This window comes from Typha angustifolia, chromosome 15 (genome assembly GCF_048772165.1).
Source record: "Typha angustifolia cultivar Huaian chromosome 15, ASM4877216v1, whole genome shotgun sequence".
NCBI lineage: Eukaryota > Viridiplantae > Streptophyta > Magnoliopsida > Poales > Typhaceae > Typha > Typha angustifolia.
The window spans coordinates 14,884,189-14,902,911 of NC_133253.1; the positions used below are offsets into that span (position 1 = coordinate 14,884,189).

The 18,723-nt window shown below is 34.9% G+C and overlaps 1 protein-coding gene across 1 annotated transcript; it reads right to left on the reverse strand.

Annotated features, from left to right (window-relative positions):
- Window positions 1-4,234: 4,234 nt before the first annotated feature.
- On the reverse strand, window positions 4,235-8,824 carry LOC140777862 (alpha-xylosidase 1-like). The gene is made up of 3 exons (XM_073122260.1): window positions 8,474-8,824; window positions 7,310-7,974; window positions 4,235-6,296 (listed from the first exon to the last, which is right to left on the reverse strand). The coding sequence occupies exons 1-3, from the start codon at window positions 8,704-8,706 to the stop codon at window positions 4,417-4,419; spliced, it is 2,778 nt and encodes a 925-aa protein (XP_072978361.1). The 5' UTR covers window positions 8,707-8,824; the 3' UTR covers window positions 4,235-4,416.
- Between the last annotated feature and the right edge of the window lie 9,899 nt (window positions 8,825-18,723).

The window sequence follows — 18,723 nt, forward strand, 5'->3', positions numbered from 1 at the left end:
AATTTGTATTTTAAAAAATTATATTTTATTACATATTGTCAAAATAGGAGATTGTTAAGTTTTTTATACTTATGTAATTAGCAAATTATATTTTAAAACATAATCTTTTTTCATATAACTTGTCTAGATTTTATGTATGAATATATACACTAGTTACGACAAGTATGAGATATTTAATGAAAAATATTAAAGTAAAAAATTGATTTTAAAGTCAAAGTATTCTAAATATTTTAAAATCGTTATTGAAGTGCTCATATAATATCATGATTGTTAGAATACTATAAAAAAAAATATCTAAGGGCATAGGAATGATCACTCTATCGTTTGAACTGTCTATTTTGCCGTTCGAGCACGCGTACAAATTTAAATCAGGGCACACAGAATATGTTAAAATGAGATTATGAATCTTCATAAAATATGTCATTTCATGAAATTATTTTAGAGATCTTTTTGCCTTATCTCTAAGAGAATCTGTAGAGAATATTTGAAAGAATATTATACCATATCTCAATCATCTATCCTCACGTTGATGTCATTTTTAGGGTCCATTGGAGATCACTTCTTGGCTTTTGATGAAACAAATCGTTTTTATCTCAATGAATCTACATCAGATTTAGAAAAACTACATCTCAAGAGTTGATGAGATGGAATGATCAATTTGAGGGTTACTGAAGTTTGAAAATCTATCACGAAAATATCGCGGGGTCTAGCGAGCAAAGTTGGTAAAGATTGAGTTGTGAAGACCAATAGGTGATTTATAAGCTTCTTGTTAATTGCAACAAGTTTTAGTAATTGATTTCGATCTGAGTTTAAATATATGATTTTTAAGCCGGTTTGAGGTTTTTCTACGTAGAAGTTTTTGTGTTTGCGATTATTTTTTTCACATCTATTTTTGAGTTTAAATCTATTTTTAATTGCTACACTATTCTATACCATATATGCATAGTTTGGAACAATTTTCCTATGGATCTTGTTTGTACCCGTCGAAGTTGAAATACATCATCTATGGAGTTTTTCTAAAAGAAAAAATAATGTAAATCTGGCTATGTTTGCTTTGAATTTAGGAACCTCTCCTAAACTGGTTTAGGGATCCTTAAACTGATTCAGTAACCAAACATCTTTTTATTTTTTTTATATCTAATCAAGTTTACTTTTCAAAAATTAAAACTAAAAAATAAGACCAACGAATCGAGTTTGGAGCTTAGTTTCAAACCAAACAAGATACAAATCTAACCTTTTTCTATTATATGTCTGTAAAACATGTATGATAGCATCTTTCATTCAAATTAAGCATGTTCATTACTTCTTAAATTACATTAAATCTAAATCTATATGAAAGCTTGTCTAAAGATATTGGCCGAGTGTACATGCATTTCTTAGCTTTTAGTGGACAAAGGAGATTCCTTCATACAACATTATTCTCTATAAGCTTGATGACTATGTATTATATTCTTTTGGGGGGATTTTGCAAAGGTAAAAAGGGAATTTGTGTTTAATTTTAATAGATATTGACCAAAATCTTCAAAGTGGTCTGGGACAGTAGACTTTTTTGAAAACTTTGCTCACAAATTCTAACATGGCAACTGTTCATCTTATCATATATGAATAAATCCTGTCACAAATACATCTCTCTTACTTCCCTTATTTTTCATTTCAGCTCAAATAAACTTATAGATTTGGCACAAGATAATACAAAGGAAGCAGAGAGGGACAAGGAGAGAAACCTCTGCTAATAATAAACTACACATAGAGAAAATAAACATCTAATTCTTCTAGTAGGTTCTTCTCTTTTTGGCTGTCATTGTGTAACTAATATCTCATCATGGAGAATACCCTTTCAATGAAGGATTGCACTAATCAAAATGGGGTCATGTGGACCATCTAGGATCCAAAGGATCTTAACATGATACTAGACCCATTAGAAGAGAGTATGGGTGTCACATTCAATCCAAAGAGCTTGGATTATGAAAGCCCAATTCCATTTTAAGCACGTTTCGTTTACTTGTGGAATAAGATTTATTTTAATATAATTTTGTTTATCTGTTACTTATCTCACTACTAGGATAGTAATATATTATATTAATATGCTTATATCCAATATAAATTAATTTATTTTAAAAGAAATAAAAGGGAGAATAAGAGTCAAAAGGAGAGAGAGTAGGATAGAGAAATGGGAGATAGATGGGAAAGAGGTGGGGCCGGCGTAAAAGTGAGGTGTCACATCGATGGCGGCAATGGTGAGATAAGAAAGAAAAGAGAGTATTCATTCTATCAAAGTTTTGGACCACATTATGTTTCAATCCAGAATTTGTACTGATAATAATTCTATCTTGATTAGGATTCTCTTGTACGAACTACAACATCACCTCTTTATCTTCTTTTACTCATCGAACTTATGAAAGGTCTCCAACCATTGATTCTGACAACTTAAAATAGGATTTGTTATTTTTTTTTGACTTAATATTTATAGATTATTTTTGACATAGTTTGATTTGCTTCGCCTTGTAAATATTTTGAAGTTATCGTCCGACGTCTTGGGTATCTGTTACTATTATTGATGACTGTATATATTTTTATCTGCTTCTCTTTTCTTATTTTTATACTATATCTATCGCGATGCTAATCAGCTAGCTGACCGGCTCGCAAATTACGTTAGGAATATGGTTTTCATTTGTACCTTAGTGGGAGGAATCTTTTCCACCCCCTCTCATATCTCATTTGGCTGCTAATGTCAGCGGTGCCTTACGTACCATAAGAAACTGAATAATATATTTCTTTTTTATTAAAAAAAAATCAACATAGTTATTAAAGTTAATAAATACCCTCCTCTTTCATCTAAGTTTATAGGGTAACATATTTATCACTTAAAAGAAATAAGATTTTAATTTCTTGTATTATGTTATTTAAGGGCAAAATTGTTTTTCTGAATCTAAATTGAGTTTTGATTGTGATCAATATATTTAGCTACTGGAATGATATTTTTGAAAGGGCTCAATAGGTTTAGTAGTAATTATGATATTTTAAAGAATATAATAGCAAGATGAGCTTGCGCGGAAGGAGGACTCCATCCCCCGTGGAGTCAAGAGGCCGAGGGATAAGGAGAAGAGAGGAGCTGCTTTTAATCTTCCAATTGGGTTCAAGTTTTTGTTTACAAATATCCATCATTATACCAAAGCATATCTTTTTAATAAGAACACAAATAATTTTTATCACAACTATTTACATCATAGGCGTAAAGATCCGAGAAAAAACTTTTACTAAGTACAGTAAATTAGGTAATAGAAAGGACTTTATAAGAACTCTGAGCTTTTAGCTAAATTAGCTCTATTTTAAAATTTATTTATCAAAATAGACGGCATATGAACTTAGATATCTAAAAAGAAGTGTATTTTATTGTAGTCCTAACTAAAATATTTAACTGTTAAATATTTTTCTAAGTAAAATCTTTCAAAACTAAGAGATATTATGCATCATCTAAAGTGTTTCGATAAGAATGCTGATAAGATTAACATTTAAAAAAAATAAGTATATTTCCATCAACAATTCCAAAAAGAACTTTTGTCCAAGATAGTACAAGAAAAGAATATTTGATCGTCTGAAGAATAGAATGTACCACGAGAATAATTCTGCTTAATTGATTGTGTGAGTGATGGGGACTAATTGATATTTTAGGAGAGGACAAATTAATTATCGTATCCATAATTGAGAGAACGCAACATCTATCTCTCTCTCTCTCTTGATGATTACTATAAGCCAAACAATTACCTACACGCAAGGTTGTATAATTGAGATTTTAAAGACTCCGTGAGATCCTTTACTTTGGCTCTATATATTACCCCTATTTTAAACATGAGTTGCTTAATGTAACCCTAATTCTCACATCATATCTTTGGAATGATGTCAAACGGTGGAGGTGCTGAACTAAAACTTTATGTCATGCCTATCACCAGGATCTATATCCACAGGATGAAATTTGAATGATCAAGATGTGGTGTGAAGGTGATGAATTTAGATCTACTATCGGATTGCCGGTTAGGGCTACCGTGATCATAGTTAAGGGTCGCGGCTACCGTGATCATAGTTAAGGGTCGGAGACATCTGGAATGCGGATATGAATTCGAATACTAAGATAGATTAAAGAAAAAAAATCATGATATTGAGCCTCACTGATTTAGCAGGTAACTTTTTTTTTTTCAATATCATAGGTTGCATCTAGAGAGAGAAGAGAAGAAGAAGATCCAATTTTTAACCTACTTTATTAGACCAAAAATCTAAGAAGCACTGGGGTCTGGCGGCTCTTCAGTAGATTACCCCTTCTTAACCTCATACAACACAAGATGATAAAGCAAGAGAGAGGTTCAGAAAGGAGCAAGAGTTAAGCAACATTTGAATCAGCTATACATAGATAGAACTGACTCATCCTTTGATGTCCATCTTCCATGACATGGAGAAGCTCTTCCCCAGGGGCAATTCTAATCCTCCAACCTCAACCATCGTATTCTTCCTCTTGTTACCACCCTCGAGCTTCTCTACATGTCCTTGAGAAGTCTCACTGAAATAAGCACGAGAAGTATCACTTAAGGGCTTCCCATCCACCTCAATCTCCAGACTGTGCCCACTTCCTTGCAGCCCTAACACACTCACCTTCTCAATTAGCAATCCCTTTTCCATAATGAAGCTCCCCTTTTCCACGTCAGACCACACTGTCACAGTCTTCCCATGAACACTGGCGGAGAACTCAACGAATGATGCCTCCCCTTCAATAAGCGCCATCTCAGGCCGCTCATCATCATCCACAAACACCTTGCCATTTGCATCGGCATCAGTGGCTCCATAAGGAAAGGTAACAACGAGTGTGAATGGTGTGGTCCTGGCCTCACTGGATATCATACCGCCTCGCTGCAATGGAAGTATGCTATTCTGGTAGACATGCACATTTATCTCGTTAAGAGGGGCATCTAGTGTGACATAATGCTCATCCTTTGAAACTACAGCACTCGTCATGTCAAACAAATTGTACCATGTCCCTGGGGGGAATATTGCCTTCACCGAAGTTGCACCCTGCGTAAGGACTGGTGAAACCATGACACTGCTCCCTAGCAAGAACTGAGTACTCAAGCCGTAGCTTGCTGTAAAGTTAGGGAATGAAAAGAAGATCGGCCTTGCAATTGGTGCACCAGTGATATGAGCTTCATAGTTCAAGGTGTAAAGATAAGGGAGTAGTTTGTAGCGAAGGCCTAAAGCATTTCTTGCAGACTTTGCAACTGAGTCCCAGACATAAAGTTCTTGCCTTGGTGATGCAAAGTTTGCATGATCCCTTGAGAATGGATAGAATGCACCGAGCTCAATCCATCGGTTGCATAGCTCTTCTGTTGGTGCTGGGTAGAATCCACATATATCTGAGCCAACCATCGGCATGCCAAATATTCCAAAATTCAGCATTGTTGAGATTGAGTACCGGAGATTCTCCCATGTGCCCTTGTTGTCACCAGTCCAATGTGCAGCATACGATCCTGATCCAACAAAAGTAGCACGAGAAAGGATGAACGGGCGTTTACCCTGGAGGCCTTGAAGGGCTTTATGTGTAGCAATGGCTTGGGAGAAGCCATAGAGACTGTGTGCATTGTATTCCAATACCCCATTGTAGTGTACTGCACTAGTGGCTATTGTTTTGAAGCCCAGTGGTGCTTTCTCACCTGACGCATTGATCTTGTAAGGAGGCTCATCCCATCTAGTACTTGTTATGTTCTTGCAATCCAAGCAACAAACCCAGGGTGTTGTAGAGGCAGGATCTGGGCAAGAGTGATTTGTTGGTAACTCACACTTCCCAGTGCAAAAGTTTGATGCTTCATTCATATCAATCCACAGGCCATCGACGGGTACAAGTTCATGGAAGCGTGCAATCTCGTCGCCCCACCATGATACTGTGTTTGGGTTCAGAAAGTCTGGGAAGTAGACAGGGCCTGGCCAGACTTGAGCTAGGTAAGGTTGACCTTCATATTTGATATAGACATTCTTCGACATTCCCCTTTGGTAGACACCATATGTAGAGTTTACAGCAATACCAGGATCAATGAGGACTATGTATCTCATGCCTTGTGAGTGAATTTTGTCAAGGAAGTCGAGGAGCTTGGGACGAGGATAGTTGATAGGGTCAAGCGTGAAGTCCTTGGCGGCGTCCATGTGGTCATCGTCATTCCAAATCACATCAAGTGGTATCTGAGCCTTCTTGTAGCCCTCCACAACCCCTTCTACTACAGAGAGATTGTGGTATCCCCATCTGCATTGATGGAACCCTGAAGAGCAGAGTGGATTAGAGAACTTAAAATTATCAGGAAGCTAAAGCCTACTATTACTGAAACTAATACTTATGTAAACTTCATGGTTCTAGTTCTTTTACACAAGATATGGTGAAACTTATAGTTTGAAGTTTAACCTCTAAATGATGTTAAATTTTATATGATGCATTGAAAAATAAGATAAAGATTATTTATCAAAAGAAGTCCAAAACCAATACAACGAGATTAGAACTGAAACCAACCGAAACTGACTGAAAAGTTTCGTTTTTAATCAAGCCGAATCCAAAACTGAACCTGAAACTTCGAACTATCAGACCAATTGATCAAAATACTCAGTTTAAAGATCTACCATGTTGGTAAACATCATTTGTTATTTACCTAAGGAGCATTTTCATATCACTAATGATCGAAGGCAATGTATAGTTATCCTCTTTTTAATCATAAAAATTCAAAAGTCTATCAAATGGAAACTAATCTCATTATTTACAAAAAAGAGAGGGAACTGGAAGGGGGATGGGGGGAACAAATGTTATTTGCACCAGTCATAGAAGAGCCTATGAGATTTATGTGAACAAAGACAGCTGGATTTTCAAGGACGGTGCAATGGGGAAGTTGTTTAAACTTTAATAACCTACTCAAAAGATAGAATCAGCTGGTCTGAATACAAGCCTGCCCTTGCAAACTGTAAAGATAATATCATTCAATTAAATATTTACTGTTTCACAAAAGAAACCAACTACCATAACTTAAAAGGTGAAGGAAGTAACTACACAAAACAAAAACAAAAAAAGCAAGACAGCAAATATAACCCCCACAAACTCTGATAACAAATGAACAATGGCACAACATGGAACAAATCCATCAAAAACTAGACCAGGAAAGATGAACAGTTTATAGTCTTACGGCATTGACGTATTTATCATGATAAAGAGGCCTATTGAATGAATTATAGAGACAAATAGTTAATGTAATGACAACAAGAAAGATGAACGAGTAACGAGGCAATTTACCCAGAGCCCAATAGGGCATGGGAGCAGGGCGGCCGATGAGCATAGTATACTGATCGATGACCGCCAAGGGCATCGTCCCTGAGAAGAAATAGAAATCAAACACCCCTCCAATAACCTTATAGGTGAGAGAGCTTCCCTTATAGAAAACATCCATTCCATTGCTGTTAAGCAACAATACTCCATGAGCAGATGCCTCTCCACCCACATTCCTTAGGTCCATATACACAGGATGAGAACCATAGAGGTCAGTATTAAGATTGATTGCCGATGCATCGGTCGTATACAGCGTGTAAGGATCATTTGGCCGCAACCGGATGCCGCCTGGCTGCGTGTTCTCACCGAGGCCATATAGAGCGGCGGTGGAAGGCAACTGAGTAGAGATCTCAAGATACTGATCCTTGAAGACCATAGTCCCATAGCTTGTATTGAAAAGAGTTTGCCCATTTGATTTCCTCTTCACTGCAAACCAAAATGGGTCTGCTGCATAGCTGAAGACTAGTTCATCACCCGAGTACTCAGAAGCCGAGAAGGGAGTAGTTGTAGGTGCCCCAAGAGTGCTTCCCAGCGGTGGGGGTTGCTCTCTTGGGAGCAAGTTGTAGGGGACTTCCCATCTTTCCTTTTGTGCATCAGTTATATGAACTCTTAATCTATCCCCACTTTCATGCCTACAATATCAATTTCACATAGTGATTAGGAAAGAACAACCAAAGAAGACATCAGGGTTTTGTGAGAGTTATTGATGCAAAGATTGTCAGCTGACCCAAGTAAATAATTACAATTTACTATTAAATATATCAGATGAGATACATATGCATCTTGGGATCAACTCAATAACTCATAAAGAATATCATAACTTGGCAAACCTAAAAGTTATAGGAAGCCCAACAGAAGCACACTTGTGCCTTCTTAAATGCAGCAAAAATAAGAACAGAATAATCTTAGAAACTTATTAAATTTATAAATCGGTAAGTATTACAAGACCATTACACACAAGGTTTCTTTCCATGTACTTTTTCGTATTAGAAAAGAAGACCACCTTTAGACCATAAGTTAAAAAACAATCTAAGATGGTAAAAGAACAGAACTTTTGGGTTTTTATCCACAGAAAAAAGAAAAGGAAGAAGAATAGTATAGTTAGCTTTCTTCCATTTTAACACTCCTTACTTGACAAAAAGCCTCAGACGAGGGATATCAGGGCCATATTTGGAGGTGCTCTGCTTCACTTGGAGGTAGCCTATTATCCCTCCTCCATTTGGGTTTTCTCCTATAGAGACCAAACGGTAGCCAAAGCCCACCTTTTGCGAAGGCAGTGCAGCACAGAGCTGGGTGGAAAAAATAGTGACGATGAAGAAGAAAATGAGGTGGTGGAGAAGAGTTGCCAAGGAAGAGGATAACATCCTCCTACCCTGTTTCTTCCCTTCTCTCTTTTCCTTTCTAAAGGTGAGAAATTGTAACTATAGAGAGATAGATGGAGGGTAACAGCGAGCTAGCTTTAGCTCCTTTAGTAGTAGTGTATGGTGGTCTTGTATAGTACGAATAGTGAGTGATGCATAGTAGTAAGATATAGCTTCCGAGTAACATGTGAAGCCTCTGCAATGTGAGGTGTCTTGTATGGCCCACAACCACTATTGAGAGTAAAAGATAGCACGAAATTAGTACTAATTTATAAATTCAGAGAAGCTCAAGATATACCAAAAGAAAATAAAAGTTAGCCTTAGGCAGTAGTTAGGCATCATCAACATACATATAAGTTAATAAGTTAACTAGTCCAAACTTTATACATAAAGCATTCATGTGTGGTAGTAATTGAGCTTGAAATAAAATGGTAAAAGATATATACTACCTTTTATGTTAGCTTATGCGAAATATTAGAGAATCTCGATGGAACTAGCAACTAAAAAAGCATAACAAAGATAACTATTCTAATGGGAATGGGGCACCCCCTCCTTAAGTCTTGGCTAATTTTTGGGCGTGGTGGGGACTATATCACGGAGAGGGAATGATTCCAAGTGCATGCGTTCTTAAATGTTAGGCAGGAAAAAAATACTCACGAAGAGACTTAATCCTAAAGTAGGCATTATCTGGTTCTCAAACTCATCCCGCTTTAGTTTTTTTTTTTCTAGTGTGATGACAGGAGCTCGACTTTGTCTATCCACAAAGATCGGATCTTGGCACTGCAGATAAGGTCAGAGATTTACACACTTATCCAGAAGAGCCGTTGCGAGTGACGACGGGGTTAGGGGTGGGGAGGGAGAGGGAGGGGGGGAGAGGGGGAGGGGGAGAAGAGGAAGAGGCCAAGCTAATGCCATGGCGGATTTGGACAGTGGCGGTGGTGGTGGTGGTGGTGGTGTTGTCTGTGCATGTGAACGTGGAGACAATGCGTGGGATCTTTTGGCCCTGTGTATGTGAGCCAGGCTTTGTCCTTGTTATAGGGATACGTAAATCAACGTAGGGCCATTAAAGTCTTCAATCGTGGCCGTCCGTTGGCAGATAACGATGATAATGATATGGACCGGGGTGGGCCCAACCCAGAAAAAGCTCTCGTGATCGGATCTCTTCCTTTGTAGTCTGAACTCTGAAATGCTGGAATCACCTTCTTTATGATTATTGTTGCAAACTGAATAACTTGGTACGAAGTGGTTTTTTTTTTTCTTTTCTTGGTGACAATTCAAACCCTAATAAGTTGAGATTGTTGACTTATGAATACTCTAAAAAGTTAAAATTTTATATAGCATACTCTTTCATATGATGGCTCTAATATGAGACACAAATATGATGTTTAATATACTGTTTCATTTATGTTATATATTATACCACTCTATTTCACTTTTGGGTTTAAGATAGATATCTGATAACTTCTGTAATGAATTCTGATTGGATAGAGATTTTATATTTTTAATGGATAATTACACCTAGATTGTTTAAATTATTGCTCATTTACATATAGATTTTTCTCAATTATTTTCATAATATGTTCATTTATCGAGCACTAGTCTACAGACATATCTGGCTTCTTGGACTCACCCCGACTGTTTAATTTGGAAGCCTTCATGAGGGGCACCTTCACAGCCAAGTCGACCTATGAATTACTCTCGAATAGCAACTAGCACAATTCATGTTCCTAGCTCAGCTCCAAGGCCTCGTGAAAGTTTGTTTGGAAGGGTTACTCTAACATACCAAGAATAAGAACTTTCCTCTAGCGTTGTTTAGTGTCCGCACTGCCAGTGAAGGCGCCATTAAATAGTAGAATTTCCACAACAGATCCTAGCTGCCCTCGCTGCATGACAGAGGATGAAACCGTTGAGCATCTTCTCTACAACTGCGAGTTTGCTCGAGCTACCTAGTTTCACAACAGGCATGGATTGAAACTAGACAAGGGAGTCTCTCGCCTTGATATGTAGATTACTGAACAACAGGAGATATTGACACCGGAGCTCCTCGGATTCACACTGGAACTCATGTGGACTCTTTGGAAGATGAGGAATGACTTAGCCTTTAGAGCGATTGCCTCCTCACCAAGCGAGACTATCATTAAAGTGGACCACTCGTGGGTTGCAAATCATCTTCAATATGTAAATTAGGTGTTCCAAGTAGCAGACAATGCCGAGAAGTTGCATGGAATAGTTGCTAGCAAGGGTCTGGGCACTGTGCCCGAGTCAGGAGATTACATGGTTTAGGTCAACGTTGCATGGCGTGGATCTTTATCTGGTGGAGTTGGCATACTGGTCGCTCGTCACCCAAACAAGCACAACTTAGGAAAAGCCCTATTCTTGGAGAAGTGCTCCAATGCCTTTTACAGCGAGGCATTAGCGGTTTTGGCTAGTATAAACATTGTTTTCACGAGCTACCCAAGCAAAGCTTGCTGAATTTTTAGTGACTTGGCCAAAGTAGCAAGGGCTATCAATGACAAATATGAAGATATATATTGGTCGGTTAGACCAATCATTCAGAAATGCTTGAGGTGGATCTCTTTGCATCTTCCTCATAGAGTGTGCTACATGAGTACGGCCAACAACACGAAGGCTCACTTGCTCGCTAGTTTAGCAATTTAGAAATGTATGACCAAAGAATGGACTAATCCATCTTTCGGTCTTTGTTGTAAAACCAAAGTTATTTGAATGAATTTTGGAACTTAAACTACAAAAAAAAACTATAAGAAACCTCTGAAATGCCTCTTCTATTAGCTATCTGCTATATTTTTACTTAAAATAATAATAATATGTAAAGTGTCACGTGATTAATTTTAGGCCCTATAAAGATTATGTTAACATAAAGTTTTAATCCAACTTAATACAATAGACCAAATTACTAAAATACTCCTTTAAATTAAATATAATAAAGAAAAAATTTATCAAAATACCTAAATTACTCTTCTCCCTATCAATTTTCTAATAAATATAAGGAGAAGTTTTCTAATTTGGACATAGCTATATTAAGTTAGATTGAAATTTAAAAGTCTCATTTTAGTCCGAATTATAGAGAATAATATGTATAATAAAATTATATATGAATAAAATAATTTTGGGTATAAGTACATATAAGTACTAATTCCTCTATGCTAAGTTAATTTTTTACATTTGTAAGAGTAGGTTGGCTATTTTAAAATTTATTTATAGTGATAATATATTTACACCAATAAAATATTGTTTCTTTTGAATCGAAAAATCTATAGCATTTGTTTAAACTGCTATAGATTTTAAAAGGATTAGCGGTGCTAATGTCTGTTAAAAATCGAGCTAATATATTGTTTTATATTTCAACATGTTGTTTTTATAGTTCATATATTATCGGTGCTAATGGTTGGGCACTTGGACCCAGGAGATACGAAGATATTGATAGTCCTACCTGTCGTGCTAATTGCTAAGATACTTTAACGCAAGCTAATGATAATAGCAGATTGGCAATGCAATGATAAAGATTAATTTAAAAGCTACTAATGGAGATTGCTGGGAGGAGCTTGTCAACTGTCATCATGGATTGGGGTGTCGAAAGCTACGGAAATAAAGTTATTTTAGTGATTTGGAAAGGACGGTGGAAACTGGAAAGGCAGCAGCAGCTCCAGAAAAATAAAAGAAAAGAAATGGTCCAAAATCTGGGAAGAAGTGAAAGCTACTAAAGAATGGCATCTGGGGAAGGCTGCCGGTTGCTAAGGTAGTGTACTAGTGTTCCTTTGGTCCATTCATCATCCTCTATTCCTCTTAGGCTTTAGTAGGATACTCGGTCAAAGCGGACTCCATATTTATTAAAATAAATATTATTTATTATTAATTAAAAATATTAAAAATATATTGTATAAAATAAGTAGAAATTAACCAAATATCATAAAAATAATAAATGTTTAATAGTTTGGTAAATCATCTTCATAGTCACCGGTTCCGACCGGTTCATGTTTGATGTATTTCATATCTAATATATTTTAATATTTAATATTTATATTGGGAATAATTTTAAGTAAGTATATTTTAGGACACATAATTTATTAGACTTATTTTTATAAATAATAAAAAATTTAAATTTAAATTAACTTAAAAATAATTTAATATTATACTTATTTTAAAGTTTTCGATGTGATCTTTCTAATGGTATTATTTTTATTAAAAATCGATTATTAAAACTAATTATATACTCAGTTTATCTAACTAAATTATTTAATAAAGGATACAGATGAAATTATAATTATTGAATGTAATAATTATTAGACAATTTTGATATTTTTAAAAAATTAAAAAAATAAATGAAGCCGGGCTTTATTTTTATGGTGGAATTCAAAATTAATTTAGAGCTAACTTTGGAGAGCCCAATTGGAGTTGCTCTCACAGAATTTTGGATGAAGTAAAGTTGCTTGGCTCGAAAACAACCTACCTCCAAGTGCTCCAGGAAAAGCTACATGCTTCGATAGTCTTGTAGTTTTCTTATAATAAAAGTTTAGTTTGTTGTTGTTGTAATTGATTGGAGATTATAGACTAAGTAGGTAAAGTAAATATAAATAAGGAGAACTATATAAATTTAAGCTATAGTTTTGGACTAGATAAGTGTAGCCCTAAACAATATAAAGCTGACCCTCACAAGATATAAAACCCAAATAGACTTCATCATATGCACTAAGTATCATGATTCATAACCACGAGCATTTGCAAATTGTGTCATGCAAAATATATATATATTTTTAGGTTGGTGAGGAGCAAGAACAAATTTCTAATATCTAGCAATTGGGTTTCTACTTTCTATAATTTTGTCCAGATGGAAAAACAAAGAGCTCAGATAACTCCCATTGGCATCTCCAACCAGGTTTGGAGCCTGGTTTGTTCTAATGGGGCTCCAAATCAAACTCAAAATTTAGAACTTGCTATGGTATAGCTCCAAATTCGTAATTTGAGAAAGATGTTTGGAGCCCGGATCTAATTTACTATTAATTTTTTAAATTATAATGTTACCCTAGATATATAACATCATTTTAGATTCTATCTATGTCATTTTCTTTAATTCACTAATTTTTTAAACTTAGTATATATTTAGTTTTATTAATCAACTTTAATGAAAATATTATTGTTTGGAAGTGCCATCAGACATTCAAAATAGATTTAATATTGAATTATTTCAGTATTATTTTTAATTTTGACTTTTAAACTAAATATTAAATAATTAAAATAGAACTTGAACGCATCGAGCATACTAGGCTTGAAAATATGATTTGATTAATATTTGAAGTCTTTGGGCTTCAAATATAGAGCTATCCGTTAGAGATGCTTAAAGGGTTTTCTATTTGGAGCCCTATAACAAGACTTGAGCATTAGGCGGGTCGAGTCGGGTTTGGGTCGAGCCTACCGGGCCAATCAGGTTGGCCACTATATGAGCCAGCCCACCCACGAGTGGGTCAGGGCAGGTCGGGTTCGTGCCGGGCTAGAATAGTCTAGCCTGTTATCACCAGTTAACCTATGAGAAAGCGTGTTGTTCACGCCGGGCTAAATTTTTTTATCTGTTCCTCCCATTTTTTAGAAAAAATAATATGTTAAAAAAAATTTAAACAATACAGAGTACTAAATGGGTAGGCTTTTGTATGGGTTGACGGTAGACTTGATCAAATGGCCTAGCCCACCCGTGCTTGACCCGATTTGGACCAAGCTAAGACCCGGTTTAGGCTAGGCCAGGCCCGAGCCCGAACTACCCATGGACGGCACGAGCCAGCCTTTTGCCTACTCGACCCAATCCGTTCAGCCTACCCATTTAGCCTACTTATTTGCTCTGCCCGTTCAGCTCGCCCATTCGACCACAACTAGGCTTGCTCATTTTGCTATAGTAGCCTGCTTGTTCTGCTATAGTAAAAACCGATAAGAATTTTGGTACTATACCATTTTACATTTTTTTAGCAAACCTATCCAATTAGTGGTCAGCTTAGTCTGTATAGTACTCTCTATACAATTAATTTTTTTAATATATATATTTTATTAAAAATAGAGGAACAGAAATATTTCTAAAAAAGAATAAGCTAACGATAAATTTTTTTCTAAAAATAGCTAAAAGGTGAGTCGAGCTAGCCCGGCTCGGCCCGGCTAGCCTAATCTCTCATGGGTCGACTGGCGATAACGAGCTAGACTATTCTAGCCTAGTTTGGCTAGAGCGATTGGTAGGTCGGGTCGTGAATAAATACTTAAGCTCGGTCTAAACCTGGCCCAACTTGCCCCATGATCATGTTTAGCTATTGGGTTGGCTTTCGGACCGGGCTTTCTAGTTGAGCCGATGGACAGGCTTCCATGCCAAGCTAAGGGGGCAAAGGGCTGGCCAGTTCCACCCATTGGTAGTTCAGGCTTAGGTTAGGCCGGGCAAAAAGTGGGTCCGAGCCAAGATCAGCTCTGTCCAAATCGAGCCAAGTAGGGCTGGGCCGTTTGATCAGGTCTACCTCTAACCATTTTAGAGCCCGTTTCTATTTTAATTTTTTAATTATTAAATAATTTAATATTTATATAGTATATTAAAATTAATTAACAAATACTATTAATATTAATTTATTTGTTATAAAATATATGGTTGAAAAGCTTTAAAATGAGATTAATATTAAATAGTTTCAACATTTTGTAATTTAAAAATAATGTTTCTTAAAACTCTAAATTAGTTTAATATTCTCCTCATTTTGAAGGCATCGACTAGACCTTTTTAATCCTAGTATGTTTAATTTAAATACGAATTACACACTAAGTTTATATAATTAGCGTATAAAAAGGATACAATCGATATAAATAAAACTTATTATATATCTTAGAGAATTTTTAGAATTTAAAAAGGAGGAACTATACTTTAAAACTATGCACTAAAAATCCTTCTAGTGCTCTAAATCTTTTAAAGTCCAACCATAGTTAGCTCCAAATTTGGAGCACAATATGAAACTCAACTTTACTTTTATTTAAAGTATTATACTAAAAAATATTTTATTTTTTATTTTATTTATTATTTTTAATTATTAACTTTATTTTATTACTTCTATTAGTTTTGGTTTTAATTCTAATTACGTGTCATGCTTGATTTTGACATTATATTTAAGTTCGAGATAATCAACATCGGTTCAACTAATAGTCAACACTATTTGTTTTTTTTATCAATCACAATTAACCTTATGTTTAATTATTATATCTATAATTATTTTCAAATTAAATACTGGAATAAAATTGGAATATATGATTAGTAATGAAATCCACCCAAAGTTAATTTCATAAAAACGTGAACCTTGAAAGTTTAATAAAAGTCATCTTGAGTATGGATTTTTCCTAGTTAATTTAATTATTGCCTGGTGTTAACTTAAGAAAATAATAACACTAAGGATTTGAAAATTTTCAAACTACATGGGCCATACAGTAAACCCAATAACTTTGAAGCCTATCATGGAGCATCATCTCCAATGCTTGCTCCCAAGGCTCCAAATATGGAGCCAAAAATGGAGCAAGAGCCCGGTGCACCCGGGCTCCATATATATTATAATAATAATATAATATATATTATTATATTAGTTATTTTAAATTGCTTAATAGATCATCTTAGTGTTATTATTTTTTATTAAAAAAATATATGGTTAGAAAACTCTCATCGAGATCTTTAAAATAAGATTAATATTCAATAGTTTTAGAAGTAATTTTAAATTACTAATTTTTTGATTAAACGCATCAAAATTACATTACACGAAATAAACATCGAAATAAGCATTACATGTCATTAACTAAAAATATCAAAATTACATTACCTAAAATTGAAGAGCTTGAAGCCAATGATGATGAACGATTTCAACGATTCTTTACGCGACATAGGAAGATCCAAGATAGAGAGGCTCATTTTGAGCTTCGAAATGCACTAATTGAACACTTATGGAAGAGGCACGGGAATGAAGGAATATAAATTTTAATGTAATTTTTATTTGATGTATTTCATTTTTAATATATTTCATGTTTGATGTATTTCATATCTAATGTATTTTAATTTTTAATATTTATATTAAGGATAATTTTGAGTAATTATATTTTAGGATATATAATTTATTAGACTCATTTTTATAAATAATAAAAAAAATTTAAATTTAAATTAACTCAAAAATAATTTAATGTTAGACTCATTTTTATAAATAATAAAAAAATTAAAATTAAAATTAACTCAAAAGTAATCTAATATTAGACTCATTTTAAAGGTCTCGATGAGACCTTTCCAATGGTATTATTTTTGTTAAAAACTGATTAGTAAAACTAATTATATACTCAGTTTAACTAAATAAATTATTTAACAAAGGATACAAATAGAATTAAAATTATTGAATATAGCACTTATGGGCAATTTTGGTATTTTTAAAAAGTTGATATGACAAATGGAGCCCGGCTTCATTTTCATGGTGGGGCTCCAAATTTGGAGCCCCACTATTTATGGCTCCAAATTTGGAGCCCCATTTAGAGCTCGGTTGGAGCTCCACCGGGCTCTAAATTTGGAGTTTTAGAGTCCGATTGGAGATGCTCTTATTATAGTGTTAAGTTAGCACTAGTAGTCAAGTAAACTCTTACTATTACTTGGGCTACTTTAGTACTGGACGTGGCAAAGTGGATGTTTTTTTTATTGTTAGATTGCAGTCATTGCAATTAATGATCATAACATAATGATTGACTCGCAAGCTCAACCGTTACTTTGCGAATGCAAGGAGTTAATCTCCCTTACTTCTTCCATTAGGCTAGGTTACACTTGCCGTTCCGACAACATGTATTCTCACCTACTAGCCTGTCATGCCATCTGCTGCAACAAAACAACAGTTTGGGCCGGCTCTTGTCTAGATCAAATCTGTAATAATGACTGAGCAATGAAATTTATCTACGGACCTTCCTTAAAAAAAAATTATAACCTTGTGCTATATGTTGAGGAAAAAGAAGTCGAATATTATCTTGACTAAATAAATCTATGTCGACTTGCGATTGAGAAGAAAGAAGGTAGAGCATAGTGCTGATTATGTGTTATAAAATAAGAAACCAATATACTTAATCACAAGGAATTAAGGAAATATTAGAGAGAGAGAGAGAGAGAGAGAGAGAGAGAGAGAGAATGTGTGTATTTTTCTTCTCTAAGTTGTTCTTTCCTTCTCACTTTTAAGACCCTTATATAAATTTACTAAGAGATTATAAGTTACTGCTATTAAGGCATAAATGTTACAACTATGTGTAACCTAAAAGATGTATATTTCAAGAAGTTATGATGATGTAATTTTATTTTAAGGTGGCTATCCACCTAGGTGTCCACATTTACAACCAAAGTCTAATTTGCCATTGCTGACAATTGAACAATTATATAAAATTACTGTAGGATGCTTTTAGATTAGATAAGTGGGTCAAGGACATAAGAAAATGTTAGTTTCTTTAAGAAAATAAAAGATTTCATTTAGTTAACCGCCATGATTATAAAAATTTCTCAATATAAGACAACAACTGCAAAAGAGGAAAATGATAGGCACTAGACCAAATGCAGTAGAAACCCTAAGAGTGACCTGAATTCTCAAGCCAATAAGAGGCCTTTATGAAAATATGAAGAAAAAAGTATAAGCTTGATATTTTTGTAAGTAGATATATATATATCAGCAATGGTGGACTTAATGACCCAAATCAAAAGAGTGATGTCATTGATGACATTAGAGAGTATTTCACTCGACATGTAAACTTTCTATGCCCAAATCTTTTATAGTCTTTAAACACAATATATTAATTTTGGTGACTAGAGGAGACTAGAACTTAGCACATCAATTTCATGTAATAAGTGGACTCCTATTAGATTGCCTGACCACAAAGTTAGGCCACCTATATCTCAGTGATCCAATGACTTTGCCCACCTCGATTGTGGGGGTTTCTACTGAATTGAGGAATTCAACAGTTTAGTTTTGAAGCATTATAGAGTGCTAAAGAGTT

Excerpts from the sequence above, each read along its gene's own strand:
- LOC140777862 (XM_073122260.1), bottom strand. The coding sequence starts at position 8,706 with ATGTTATCCTCTTCCTTGGCAACTCTTCTCCACCACCTCATTTTCTTC. Across the intron at positions 7,975-8,473 it reads CGTCTGAGGCTTTTTGTCAA|GCATGAAAGTGGGGATAGAT; the intron begins GTAAGGAGTGTT and ends TTGATATTGTAG. Across the intron at positions 6,297-7,309 it reads CATGCCCTATTGGGCTCTGG|GGTTCCATCAATGCAGATGG; the intron begins GTAAATTGCCTC and ends TCTGCTCTTCAG.